General features: G+C 42.9%; 1 protein-coding gene across 7 annotated transcripts in view; it reads left to right on the top strand.

Annotated features, from left to right (window-relative positions):
* The window catches only part of sox13 (SRY-box transcription factor 13), a 47,163-nt gene that overhangs the window by 24,068 nt on the left and 7,882 nt on the right, over positions 1-15,213 (top strand). For 3 of the 7 annotated variants that reach the window (XM_030421364.1, XM_030421362.1, XM_030421365.1), the window contains exons 2-10: positions 4,422-4,635; positions 4,792-4,894; positions 7,022-7,108; positions 7,628-7,741; positions 8,651-8,823; positions 11,084-11,152; positions 11,260-11,374; positions 14,186-14,262; positions 14,874-15,039. In XM_030421364.1, the coding sequence (XP_030277224.1) occupies positions 4,423-4,635; positions 4,792-4,894; positions 7,022-7,108; positions 7,628-7,741; positions 8,651-8,823; positions 11,084-11,152; positions 11,260-11,374; positions 14,186-14,262; positions 14,874-15,039 (1,117 nt within the window). In that variant the 5' untranslated portion in view covers position 4,422. The remainder of the gene's footprint in view (positions 1-4,421; positions 4,636-4,791; positions 4,895-7,021; positions 7,109-7,627; positions 7,742-8,650; positions 8,824-11,083; positions 11,153-11,259; positions 11,375-14,185; positions 14,263-14,873; positions 15,040-15,213) is intronic. The other 4 variants (XM_030421366.1, XM_030421367.1, XM_030421363.1 and 1 more) reach the window with 3 other exon arrangements.

Below are 15,213 nucleotides of genomic sequence, written 5' to 3' on the forward strand. Positions count from 1 at the left end.
CTATAAGGTGACAATTCTGTCGTAGTGGAATCTGTAATGGTGATGGCATGATCACACTGTTTTATAGTCTTACAAATACCTCATCTCTCAATTAAAAGGTGCAGTATGGAAGAATTTTAGCTGAAAGCACTCAAACCTTAACTACAGACTGTGAAGAAATAACTACCGAGTAATTAACCGAGCTCTATGTATTGTGTTGCGGAGATATCTGCGAGTTAGCATGCTAAAGAAAGAGAAGCTTTTATTTTATTTCATCCGCAACTTTGCAGATACTTTTTTCCATTTTGTCCTATTTGGAGCAAAAATATTTGCATAGATATTGTGTTTTTGATTTAAATATATGAAGTATTTAACTAATATTAAGATCCAGTGAATTCAGATTCGGATTCAGTGGCATTCGTTTTTTGTCTGTTGTTTTGAAGGCCACATTTGTGTGTCATAGCTCGAGAACATTTTGCACTTCAGCAGACGGCAAACTCGAAAACCGACATTGTGCAGCTCAAGGCAGGTGCGGCAACTCCTCAGTGAACGGGTGAAGGAGATGAGGAGGGAAAGGAATTCCTCAGACTCCCCAGCTGTTGAGTTTGGAGAAACTTTATAAATGTTAAGAGACGCTCTCTATGACAAATTCTTAATTATTTCAGCTTTGTTGCCAATTCGGCGAGTGTTGTACATGAAGTTCTTTATTTTATGTGTGTGTTCTGCCATTACGGCACAGAAGAAAATCAAATGACAAACCACTCAAATAACCAGATGGGGTAGTTTGCAGCCCTGCTCATTGACTTTGAGCATTTCCTAAAACTTCTTAACACATTCGGAGATATTAAAGAAGGTTTGCCTCCATTTAGCCACAATAATTGTTATGGCTTGTCTAACAGACCTTTTCTGACAAAAAGAGACACAAATAGCAGTACTAATGCTGCATTCCAGTCAGTGGTCGGAATTTCCTTGTTAAAATGTCCAACCTCCAAGTGTTTTCCATGGGCACGACACCTAACGTTAACATGAAACTCTAATGCAAGTGCACACACACGCGAACCCTCAGCACTGCATGTGTAAACGGACCAGAGGAGTGAAAACGGCACGAGGTAAGAGATGCAGTTTTGTTGCATTTCTATACTTTACATGTTCTAGATATAATAAGTATCTGAATATTCCATGCATTGGCCCTTTATGTATCCCGTCAAAATAAGATGTCGAAATAAATCATTCACCCTCCCCGTTGGCGCTGCCATTGTTGTGTGACATCAGACAACTGCTGCCTTGTGAAGTCGAGTTCTCAAGTAGGAACTAGAACTTCCAGTCGCGTTCCTTTGCACTTCATGTTGTCAAGAACGCAACAGTTGCAGTGTTTGATGTGGTTGTAGCATGCAGCAGCAGTAAGTAGGCTGGATGGGGGACTTTACGTATGGGACAGCTTGCTTTGTCCTCGTGTGCTTCCTAGCAGAGCGCACGAGGAACATGGGCATGGGCACACATGGGTGATGTGATTCCTGGTAAAAGGTTGATGCTGTTTCACTGATTCAAGGTTCAGGATGTTTCTCCACAACAGAAATAGTCAAATAAGTAAATCTAAAGTATAAATAAAATATGAAATAAAATAAAAAAACAAGCAGTATGACAAACAGAGTATAATAGCATTAAAGTAAGCAATTAGGTATGAAGCAATTGTACACAAAGGGAATGGGTATGGAGACGACATGAAGGCTAACGGCGGGAAGAACCGGTTCTCGCTAGCAAACATGGATGTAAACAATCGGCTTTGCATCTGAGGAAGGAAATTCACTGAACATGTTTGTTGGGCCTCAAGGATACCCACAATGCAGTTTGTGGAGAAACAAAGAATGTAAACATAACCTTTTAACTTGCAAGAAAGCGCTGCACCTTTTAATTCTGAGAAGGTTTTCAGGGCAGAAGAACAATGGGCCGACTGTGTCGCGCTGTCACCTCGCAAATACAGTCGGTCAGTGCGTTGACTCGTGTGACTCGCGGCAGCTTCGCTCTAAATTCCCCTGCCGGAGCTGCTCTCACTCTGGTTATGAGGACACCTTTTTTTGTGTTGCGTCGTATCGATTGGTCGATTCATGACTTCCTGCGTGGAGAAGGTTTCCAGCGGCGACCACACGACTACAGAGGCCGAGTGGTTGCCTCTCACTTCGTGGACGATGAGGTGGCCTTTACTGTTTTAGCCTCACTGTATTGCATCAGTGTGGCTTTAAACTCTCTCTCACACACACACACACACACACTCACACACATATACATCACTGAGGTTTGGAGCCTTGGACCCTGGCAGACAGGTGGCTTTGTTCAGAATCACAGTATGCAGGCTGGGAGAGCTGGGTGAAGTGGAGGGGGGGGGGGCTCTAATCATTATTATGCTTTCCGCAGAACGGTGGCGCTCCGCATTTTTTTGCTGTGTTCCCGAGTTGGTCGGCACATTCCGCTGGCATTGTTATCCGGCCTGTTTCCTGCGGCCGGCGGCTTTTGTCAGCCTCTCCCCCATTGTCCCGGCTTCCTTTGTTCCCTGGCTCCAACAATGGCTTTTTTTCTGCCTCTTAATATATATGTGCACTTTTTGCCCTTGTGTGTTCTGTTTGTTTTGTTCTGCTGTCTGCTGTGTTTTTCTTTCCTCCCGCTGCAGAGCGGGGAAATAACACACACACACACACATGCACGCACACATGCACGCACGCAAACACAAACATATACACACAAGCCTGAGTTGATATGTTCAGGTTCACTGTGGTTCAAACCTCTCTCACTCAACCTGTCCTCCCTTCTTTTCTCTTGCTTGTCTCCCTCACTGAGTCGTTGTCTGTCTCCCTCCCCTATAACCCCCTATTATTCACTGTCACACTCACACTCACTCACTCACACACACATACACACACACACACACACACACACACACACACACACACACACACACACACTCACTCTCTCAGACAATAGGCCTAGGCCATGACTTTAGTTGGCGGTAGAACAACCACCATCTAACCCTTGACCTTGACTTCAGCAGTGACATAAAACAGCAGTTCTCAATTATTATCATCAAACAGACCCTGAAAGACACACACCAGGGCCCAGAGACCCCCCATGTGAAGAGGCTTCAGACCATATTTTCATAAACTGATCTGCATCACCTCAGCACAAGGGTCCACTGTGAGGGGTAACGGTGGCATCCATCATTGGAATCACCATTATAAACACTGAAAGTTAATTGGGACGCTTTGGAGGTTAATTTCTTTTATTGATGGCCGCTTGTCATCGGCCAAAAGAACAGCAAAGCTGAAACTGATTGGAATGAATCACTGATTGAAAAAGAAAATTGAGTTGGTTGAGCAACAGGGCTGAAATTATAATGTGGTATTGAAATATGAAATTATAATGGTTCATGTTATTCTAACCACCACAATGACTGAATTTTCATTTTTGGGTGAACTCGTCCTTTAAGGACATGTATGCACATGATATTTTGTTTTAGCTTTGCTAACCGTTTTGCTCAAAGGATGCCGGTCTGTCAGTTGACTTTTGTCCTGACTGAAGTATCTCAACAACTATTGGTTGAGTTGATATAAGATTTGTATGTCATTCATAGTCCTCTGAAGAAGGATCCTACTGACTTTAGGGATCCTTACCATGAGGATTCACCTTTGTGGATCAGAGTGAAACATCATAACAACTATGTGCTATGAATTATACTACAGATATTCAATGCCCCCCAATTTTCCTTTACTGCCTCTGGTGGACCAAAGTTTTTACTAACACTACATTGTCTCCAGAGGATGAATAACTTAAATCCCCTGACTTTTCATTTAGCTCGTATCAGGACACAAATTTCAATTTTTCCTGTACTTGCATTTATGACCAAATACCTTCAAAACTAATGACATTCCCATCAGCCTCAGCTCTACTATGTATTTAGTGCTAATCAGTAAATGTTAGCAAGCTAATATGCTTAACTGATGGTGACCTTGGTAAACATTAAACCTGCAAAAATATTTGGATTGTCATCCTCAGCATTAGTATGCTGATAGCATTTAGCTTAAAGCACCGCTGCTTCCATGTACAGCCCTACAGAGCTGCTAGCCTGTCTGTGGTATCGTGTTATTTGGCTGGAGGAGTCAACCAGCTCTTTTCCAAAAGTTGTTTTAACTTATTCATGTTGCAGGGAGCCTCATTTCACCCTGACTTGAAACGTAGAGATGAACACATGCAGACTGACCCCGCATTATCATTATGTCAGTGGGATGAACAATCAGACAACAGTAGCCTCATGAAAAATTCATACCTGAACTTGTTTGTATCTTGATCTTTGCTGTAATGATATCAACTACTAAATAAAAGTTGGCAAGTGCCCAAACCTCACCACACCCAGATGACATTTGGATTTAAAGGCTGCGTTTGTCTTTTAACAGAATGGTTGAGCCCAGCCCTCCAGCGCTGCACCTCCTCTCCGGCGGGGATGTCAGCATGGGTGTTGGTGTCAAAGTGGAGCAGGACGAGTCCGCCGGAGGAGGCAGAGTCATTACCAGTGCCGAACCTCCTAAGACGTCTCCCTCACGTGATTGGTCAGGAAATCATCAACTGGAGGCGCGGCAATTGACACCACCACTGTCCTGCTCACCTTCGGTAAGGATATCACAAAAGGCATGACAGGCAGGTTGTCGGCAGGCTTTGAAGGAGGTGTAGTGAGTGTCACAGACTGATATGTCAAAGTAAAACCTGCTTTTCCTTCTCCTGCGCTGTCGCTTCGTCGGCTGATGGTGTCTTTCTGTGTCCTGACAGGAGGGCTCTCCAGGTAAGGAGCTGACTCACAGGCAAAGCCCCATGGGACTGAAGGAGGCCAGGACACATGACAGACCAGAGGGACCGTCTAACTTCAAGGAAGGTCTGTCTGAGCTCTTAATATGGTCCCTGTGCTCCACAGTGTCAGGACTAGTTATGATACTGCTGCCAAGTAATTGTGCTCAGACTGACAAGAGAAGCAGTCCTAGTATTGATCATTTAATGACCTGCACTTTGGTGTTATTCAAAACTGAAAACTCTTTTGTTAAAAGCAAAGCTCCTGATATTTAGAAGAAGAATGTTAATTCTGTTTCATCTAGCCTTGCCTTTCGACAGAATCTTAGCACATGAGGTCTTTTTCCAGAGCTGAGTTAAACATACTTTTTTAAGAATCCATTAAGAGCCACTTCATCAATTTATGACGTCATATTCGTCATAACAGTTTGATTAGGGTCAGGCATGAAACTGCTTGGTTAGGTTTGGGGAAAAAAAACATTGTGGTTTGGATTAAAATCTCTGCGTTACTTCTGTAACCTCAGTTATAAAGAAACTTACATTATAGACACAAGTTAAATTAGACCGGATGTTATTTTACTGGGGTTGTGACGCTCGAAAGAATTTTGCCAGTTTTAAAAAGAAAAGAACTCACTGTTGACGTCTGGTTTGACACAGCAGTCTCCTGATCGAAAGTCCTGTATTTGTTTGAACCCGCGCAGACTTTTTGCCCTTCGTATCACTTCGCCTGACTTCCTCTTTATGCAGTCACAATAATTACCACAGCTTCTCGAGGTTGTTGCCCAACAAGAAACGTATAAAGTAACAGTAAGTTTCTGTCGGAGTCAACCTATGGCCTTTTTTTTCTGATGAGGACAGGTTGGTTGTCTGGGAGAGCTCAGGGGTGCTGCACCCTCGCACGCAAACGTAGTACGCTTGGCTGAATATTATGACCAATACGATATTTACGACCGGATACCTGCAAAACTTTATCATAATTGGCATTCTAACAAGCATTGAATCAGTAAGGGAACCACCACTCGGGGAAGCAAAAGTTGGATGACCTACAGTACTGCACATTGTCTCACTAAAGGCACCCTGTGGAGCTTTCTGGTAAACAAACAGAAGTTCTGTTTACACTCAGTGATTCTGACCACAACACACTGTGTGAATCTTTGGAGGCCCAACGAAACCACCCCATCAGTTTCCTTCCTTATAAAACATTTACAGAGTTATTTTTTTCAAATAAAGTAATGAAGTTTGAAACCTGCGTCTTTGCATCCATGTTTGCCAGCCTGCAGTGTGAAAAGGTTTGTCCCGAGCACGTTCACGAAACGAACATTTAAACCGCTTGAGGTGCTTGAGGACAAAAACTCCACAGGGCTCCTTTAATATTTGATATGCACACATTTGATCAAACGAATGAAAACCGCAGGTGACTCACTGTTTAAGGCCTTTGAACAGGCTGCTTCTGTATCGCTCAGTAGCATGAGACTTTAAATGAACTTGTATTTCTGAAGAAGTATTCACCATTCTTCGTCTAATGTTGGATTTACAACATCAGTGTCAGTGCACCTCTAACAGCCCGCCTGCTCTCTGCTCCCGTTTTATTTCCTTCTATGGAAGTCTTTCTCTCTTACAAACACGCGTCCATACAATTTTCTCACTGGCCAGACTTTGACGACTCCATATCTTAGGTGTTTAAGTGCACTGCGTTCTGCTGCTATTGAGCGTTAAACAATGCAGTCTGCTGAAAATCGATGCATAGAAGTGACGGTTTGTCTGGGCGAAGCGAGGCTGTTGTTTTGGTTTCTGAATGGGTTCGGGGGGATCGGGGTCTTATATTTTTTTTGTCTCATTTTGTTCAACACTCACATGCGGAGTGAAAGGCTGCTCTCCGAGCTGCTCCCGAGACTCTCCCTGCCCTCAAGTCTTTCACCAGCCTGCACTCTTCGCCTTAACATTTTTCTCAAGTTCTCTCCACAAGCTGACCTTGGATTGTTCTCTGTCCAAATATTGATTCACTCAAACACTCAAAACTTCTCCCAGACGCACAAACAACCTCTGCCCTTCGGCACCTCAAATGTCTTCTTCAATCAATGCCATTAGGAAGGCAGAGGAGAGGCTGCGAAAGTAGTTTGGTGTCAGATGGATTTTATTTGACAGAAATATTTTTCACGCCATCTAGTGCAGCCCAGTGCGGTTCTGCTGAGTACCTGTTGTGTTCTGTTAACAGTAATGCCCACCATTGAGAAGCTGCTGAATGCTGACTGGAAGGAGAAACTTCTGGATAAAAGCACAGTGGGGGCAGGACAACTGAAAGGTCAGCTCTCAGACACTACCAACACCTTTATACCATTTATACACCACTTACTGTATATACCAGCATGTCTAACACATAACTATTACGCTACTGCTACTGCCCCATGTATGCCTTTGCCATGATGATCATTTTCTTTGTTAACTTAAAAGTGTTCTATTACACTTGGTACGCGTTTCAAAAACAGTTCCCGGCTGCGTGCAGTAATTTGGTACGCGTATGTATGTTTTTGCTGTCAAAATTGTTGGTTCCTTGTTTTCCTTCTAACATCAGAGAGAGTTGGAACACAAACAAAGAAACAAAAAGACACATCTGGAGAGACAGAATCGGGAGGAAAGACTTGCCCAGTCAAATTACATATATATATATATATATAATCGCATACTAATGTTCACAGGGACAAGGTCATCGTGTCTGTCCGCTTATTAGACCCATATGTGCTTTTGCTTTTATCTGAGCATCTCAGCATTTTTGATCGTTGTCATTTTACTGTGTATTTGTTGTTCTTGTATGCACTTTTAGCAAGGGATGAAAAATACATAACAACAACGTCAAGAACAGCAATAATGCCGGGCCGCATTTTTCTGTCCGAACCTGAACTTGACAGACATTCTGTTTTTTACGCCCTAATATCAGGTACAACTTATTTTTACTCTATATTTATTTGATTTTATAGTAATAATAATGATAACGATAATAATTTCACTAAAAGAACTTAGATGCACCATGTCAATTGACGTGACCGACCCTGACTCAATTTATGTATGAAACCATGTCTGTAATATAAGTAAAAAAAATAGTTAAAAAAAGTATTTTTAAAATTGTTATCAATGTACCATACAGTATGTAGGGTTGACATAACAAAAGTAAAAGAACGTGAAGAAAAAACTGTACCTGCACATATTTTTTGCCACTTGGCAGCATAAACCGGTTGTAAACAAAAACACTCAATCACCTTTTAAGTTGTTTTGGTGAATTTTTAATTTTTTTTTTACACATTAACAGTTAGCAGAACAACATTATTGTTTCTGACCGCCTGGTGGGTGTACAATATTCACTCTCTTTTAGCTCCATTTTTGGTCTCCACCAGATCATAGGAATTAAAAATATTTGCCTTTTATTAGCTGCTAAAAGTGCCACTATTTTCAAAAGCTAGTAACTGACTGCGTCTCTATATTTTGGTGCTGAGCAGGTAGTGTACAAGTTTTTTTTTTTAGCTTTTTCTCCAACAATAATGATGTGGTCGAAACAATGCTAGGAGAGCGCTGAGAGTGAACCAAAACAGTAGAGCTGCAGCTGAACTGTTAGAAAATGAGCTAACTCACAAGCCACATCTTTCACATTGTTTCCACATTGTCACATCATGCATTGATATTCTAAAGATATGAACTATAGCTGCTCTGAAACTGTAATATTAATTGTAAAATGTAAAACTTTATAGAGATCCCATTCCATCCAACACTGGTCATGACACAGTTCACTCTGAAATATACGGCCTGTTCTCGAGCAGTTTTTTTGAGAACCCTGCCCCTCTGACCCCTGCAGGGACCCCAGAGGCTCTGGCAGAGAAGGAGCTCCAGTTGTTGATGATGATCAACCAGCTGAGCGGTCTGAGGGAGCAGCTGCTGGGGGCCCACTCTGAGCAGAGGAACATGGCCGCCTTGCTGCTAGAGAAACAGCAGCAGCAGATGGAGCTGGCTCGCCAACAGCAGGAACAGGTAGCACTCAGAGATTCCAAGCATACCATAACTTTATGAAAACATACCCACATGATGTCACTTCAAAAGAGTAGTGTGTCAGCGCGCTGTCAATGGAGCTCAACAGTGACCGCCCACTTTTTTAACGGCTCCGGTTCCAGAAGTGAATTTGCCATTCATTTACTCCATTGACGTTTCATAAAATCCTTATATAAAGAGTTTTAGGCCTGGAACCAAGCCAATCAGCTAGCAGATGAATCGTGACCATAAAACATTTAATTCGGTGCAAACAAAATGTTGGAAAACGGAGAAAAAAGCAAAGGTACAAGACTGTGTACATAATTATCTTAAGAGTAAAGCAACTACTCATCCCATGAACCATTGCGAATGTATCAGCGGCGTCTCTGATTGGTGGAGCTCGCTGATACCATGTAAATGTTTACCAAACCCGCAAATTTCCTGTTCCGCTGAACCCTTAATGAACTCTTCTCCTCATCACTAAATGAACGCAGTAGGTCAGAAAGTGAAATCATGGTCGCTCCGTGGTAAACGATCGTAGAGTTCAGTGTTAGCAGTAACTAGCGAACATGAAATTCGCGGGTTTGGTAAACATTTCCATGGTAACAGCGAGCTCCACCAATCGGATACGTCGCTGTTACACTATAGGATTGTGGGTAGTGTAGTACAGTGTTTCCTCTAGGATTTTTTTCAGCAGCGGGGGCAGGCTCTCCGGGGAGCCGTGTAAACAAATGACACTTGACTGCAGATTTTACTTTTATGCCCAGCATAATCCCCCTTTTTATTGAATGGCTGGCATGGAAAAGGGCTTTTTAAAGGCTGAATGTAAAAATGAAAAATAATAACAAAAATACAACAATAAAATAAAATAAAAAATAAAACAATAAATAATTTCTTGATGGGGCTCTAGAATCAGTGGAAAAGATTGCACCCAGGCTCAGAACAATGAATTTTTCTGGGTTTTGAGAAATATTTGAACAAGCTCATCTAAGAAATGCAGTCAGCAGTTACATCACGGCGTGTATATATTCGCTTAATGCTATCAATTAGTTTACTCACGTTAGCGACACTGAGTTGAGTTGGCACCGGGCCCAATTAATTAAGCTACCGATATGTTACGTAACCTTAGCTGGCCATCAATATTTTGCGAATGTCTATTGAATTTAAGCTAATACGTCTACCTTTTCTCCGGTGAGTCGTTGCCCTATTTTCAAGATGACACTCCTCTGACTCTTACATGGTGCCTGGGTGCTTGCCGTGATGTCACTTTCAAGGCTGCCCTCTCGCGAGTAATTAACGTCAATGGCACCGGTAAGTTATTGAGGGAGGGCGAGGGGATCTACTCCAAAGAGTTGATACTGAGCAAGATAGTTATCTTGTTTATCTCAGCACTCGCAACACCCGACCCAGTGCAGGACTCTGCTGTGAAGGTGGAGATATGATGGCGGCGGTGGTGTATTTGCGACAATTTAAAAAAAAAAGAAAAAAAAAGAAGACATTTGAAGGAGCGGCAGCTAGAATGGCCGGGCCGCCACTCCTAAATGAATGTAGAGGAAACACTGTTGTGCTTCTCCATGACATCGCGAATAAAACATGTTTTTCTCAAAACAAGACCGATATCATACAGACTTGTGGCTTCTACAGGATCATATATCATCGTTTGACAATCTGATAACTCATGGTAAGTCTGCTTTGGATGGTTACGACATTATGGCCAATAATCAAAATCTATATGCAGAATATGAATGGCATTTTCACTTCCGGAACCTCACTGTTGAGCTCTATTGAAAACCATAGTATTAGCCTTTCTAGGAAACTAAGACTTCCTAGACACTAAAAATACCCTTGTGGCAGGTGACATCACTTTGACATCACAGGTTCTATAGAACTTTTTAAACGTATGCAGTGGAAGTCTATAAGACCTGTCAACGCACTTTGATGTGTAAAGTTGGTGGAGTTTCCCTTTAAAACGTCTCCTCAAAAAACAAAAACAAAAAGCCACAGCCACCTCTGAACCTGAGACATGAAACTTAAAGATTTCACATAACAGATTTTTGGCCCAACAGTTGAACCATGCTGTTATTGTACAACATACTGTAAAGCTAATGTCATATATATTTAGATGTATATTTAGAATTCATATGTTCTGCAGTGACTTACAGTTGGTGGGTTGAGTTCCTGAATGAAGCCCACTGACTACGCTGTCTGTCCGTCACATACGTGTGAGATGCGTGTGAGATTGAACGTATCTTGTGTGTCTCAGATCGCCAAGCAGCAGCAGCAGCTGATCCAGCAGCAGCACAAGATCAACCTGCTCCAGCAGCAGATCCAGGTCAGCCCTCGAGTACCTTTCACATGTCACGGTGCAGAAAGTCTGTGTTTCAGCCAAATGAGGCAATGAGCTTGTATGTAAGGTGCATTTGTCCTGCCTCGTCCCAGCAGGTGAACATGCCCTACGTGATGATCCCGGCTTTCCATCCCAACACCCAGCCCCTCCCGGTCACCTCTGACCCCCAGATGACTCTGCCGCTGCAGCCGATCCCGTGCAAGCCAGGTTAGTCACGAAGCTAGCAGAGAGGTTGCGGACACGCTTGCCGCCATTACAGTACATTTGAATCAACACACAATACATACTGACAATCGGAGTCCTATACAGAATTAGAATTGAGCGGAGAGGATCAAAAGAGGTGACCCTCTTACCGGACATTCAGACTCAAAGCCACACAGCATCACAGAACAGAGACAGTAGGGGTGTGACCGCGGGAATATCAAGAGGCCATTTATTCCCAATCTTTTTGTCACACTACAGATTCTCCAGTCAAAACAAGTGCTGGATTAGAAAATGGGGTTCTTACTTCAGTGCACTGTGTGCCCATCCATACAGATGTAGTCCAGTAAGTTGCCCCGTGACACACAACTGGCAGTAGGGCTAAATTGGCCTGATGAAGAAAATCTATGAAAAGTAATTTAGTGTGTAATTTACTGTCATGTTAACATTATGAGTTTGGTGCATAAAACGGTTGTTGGGCTCATTCCTCAGCTGGGTGCCATCAAACCACTGCAGAAGTAGATGGCAGAACGAAATTATTATTATTACTTCTACTATCATAAGTAATTAAAAAAAGTAGGGAATCTGACGAATTGTTGTCATTTCACCACTTCCTGATTGATCAGCAACTGAAAAGACGATGGACAATGAAAATCTGATGGGCCATATTTCAGGGTAGAGCAACATATTTGATAGACTGGTTGGACGTCAGCTAACGTTAGCATTCAAACACTTAGCAGCAGGCATTGCAATTTGTTCGCACGACTTGACGCGATAGGAAAGTTGTAAATTAATTCAAACAAACCGACGTGTGCTCTGAAGGACAGACATTTTGTGCTGCAAAGCTGTGGCCATCAATACAGACCCATTGGTCGCCATGCTTAAACATCTTCTTACCCACTTTAGCGCCATACAGGAGAGACGAATGTAGGCTCGAGCTGAACAATATGGCTGATGGAACCTCTCACATTCTTGCTTGTACAGTTAGCAGGCTTTAGAGGGCACAGCTTAGAGAATCCGCTGCTTTGTGCAGTTTTGCTTTCACGAGTCTTAAAAGCTGTGCTCCCGGGCGACCTTGTCTTCTCTATCTTTTCAAACCTAAAAGACACAAGGCCAGCGTTTCAAACATTCGTAGGCGGATGTTAAGGATAACCATTCATTTGCTTTCTTTTATTTCAAGAAGCGCGTGCATCCGTGTGTGTGTGTGTGTGTGAGGGCTGCGGAATTTTTCAACGGTTGTATGTAAAAGAAATGTAGATGGACGTCGTGGGTGTGTGGGCGAGGTCAGCGACAGTCAGACATTTTCCTCTTTGCCTGGAAGACGTGGCAGAGTAAGGAGCCGTCGTTTGATTCGGTTAGTGTCTTTTGTTTGTTTGCTTTCGTACATTTAGTTTCAGTGTTAACCGGACACTGTTTCATGGGGAGCTTCCCTGGAAGTCAAAACTAAGTGCACCTCATTTTTAGCAATTTATATCCATGCTATCACTAACGCTATAGTTGAACATTTTCCACATCAGAACAGGCTTCATGGTTGGCAATTATTCAAAAGAAATCAAATTCAAACGAAGGAGATCTTTAATGTAATTAGTTCAATTACATTTATTTTATTTTTTTTCAGAGCAATCCAAGCCTCATCCTAAACCGCATTGTGGCAGTGACATTTTTCCCATCCATTTCCAGTGCAACCCACTCTTTTTTGCTTTCATGCTAATGTTGTGTTTGCATGCCAATCTAAAATACTTCCACACGTTACTTCCAGAGGGTTTGGCGTCCGGTGTGACTCACTATTGTCCTCCCTTTTGCGCTAATAAAGAGGACAATAGTAGCCTAATTCACAGTTGAATTATCAAGTCAAGGCCTGTTGTGCGTATGTTAGGGTTGGGCAATGTGATTATATACGATGACAGGGTAGAGCCAAAAAAAAAAACCAAACAGTTATGTCTCTCATTAAAGATGTTGCCCTGCAGTTTATACTGGGGTAACTATCCATTATAGCAACAAAAAAATATATAATGAAATAAAAACAAACAAAATAGGTTTAATATACAAAATGCCAGAAGAGAAAAGAACAGCTCTGAAGACTTTTCTCTGTGGGCACATTTAACGGCTTCTCTGGACTGACTGATAAACCAGCTGGCTCCACTGGTGGGAGGTTAGCCCGCGATAGAGGGACGGTTCACCCAATTATTGCTCTATTATTTGTGTCTTCCAAACAGTTGTGGCTCACTTCGAGGTTGCTTCAGTTTAACATATCATCCATGGGCCTCACCCATCTTGGAACCTGGCCTGCATTTTGGTCTCAGCTCCACACCTGTGAAGTTTCCTGACTGTATCTTGCATATCAATCAAGCTGTCAAGTGGACTAAATCTGTCAGCGGACCGACTGGCATTTAAACACCTGGCGGAGCACCAAGTCTTTCCCACTACAATAGGCGTCTCCAGGAACACATTTTGTCATGATGACAGTCAGACTCTTAATGTGAGACTGTCAGACAGCTGACACTGTCGCAGCCGGTTGATGTTTTAAATTGTATTTGCTTTCTGAAACAAACATTTACACATAAACCTCTATGAATAAACAGGATATACATTGTTATCGTGTTGAACATGAGGTCAGAATAAACACAATTAAAAGTGAAAGTGTAAACTGTGGAGATGAAGCAAATGGTCACCAAACGTTGTGTTCCACAGCCTCCGACGCTCGCTCTCTGTGATCCGACTGGTGTGCGGGGTCGTTTAATTCTGTACTTTTGTATCAAGTGTGAGCTTCTTTCGATGATAATGCTTTTCATACTGAAAATGATGCACCTTCCACAGCCGTGGACTATCCCATGCAGCTGCTACAGAACCCCCACTCCACCCCCATCAAGAGGAGCAGTGGGTCCTTCCGACAGGTACAGCATCATACAGCATATGTGTTGTGTGCGTCAGACAATTAAATGTTGATCTCAGTGTGACAAACTCATTTCCCACATCCTTTTGAATACAAACATTTCTAACGCATGGGCGTACACCTACATTATAGAGATCAGAGCGCCAATCATCCCTGTGTGAACAGCGACTTGTGGTAGTGTGTTTGTTTACTGTACAGCGTGTGTATGTAGATGCACTGTATGTATGTGTACTTTTAAAGAATGTGACACCCTGCCGAATAAACAGATATGTACTTCTCCTGTACTCGAGAGGCTGAAAAAGCTTTCTGAATACACCACACCCTCAGTTCAAAGGTTTAATGTGTGTGTTATAGGTGTGTGTGTGAGTGAGGGTGTTCTTGCTTGTGTGTGTATGGTTTTAAGCAGAGATAGACCAACACAGCTTAGATAAACAAAAGGGAAAAGAAGATGAGCTGACGGAAGACAAAAGACGAGCGACGCTACAAAGGTGTGACAGATGTGCTCGGACATGCCAAGTCTGCCGTGCATAACACGCCCTTGCCCTGTGTGGTTAAGCCTGAATGTGTGTAAGTGGCCCCACCCCTGCTCATCTGCTCTCACTGTGTGTTTAGGAAGCCAGTCAGCCCTTGAACCTGACCTCCAAGCCAAAGGGGCTGGAGCTGGGGAAAACACCCAGTCCGCAGAGCCTTGAGCTGGGATCGCTGGCGCTGCAGGGGGCCTACAGGCCCAGAGATCTCCACAGAGAGGTGTCCCACAGCCCGCCGCGATCTGCCCTCAGTGAGTTATACTGGCGGTTACACCGCTGTGATAGAAAGTGGGAATTTGTGATCCCAAAAGGGGAAAAACTGTTGAGTTGAAGGTGTGGAATTAGACACCCTCTGTATTTCTGATTTATTTATTTATTTTTATTGTAACAGTTTAAACTGCACTCTCCGGGTCTGACAAAGGCCT

This window comes from Sparus aurata, chromosome 6 (assembly GCF_900880675.1).
Source record: "Sparus aurata chromosome 6, fSpaAur1.1, whole genome shotgun sequence".
Classification (NCBI taxonomy): domain Eukaryota; kingdom Metazoa; phylum Chordata; class Actinopteri; order Spariformes; family Sparidae; genus Sparus; species Sparus aurata.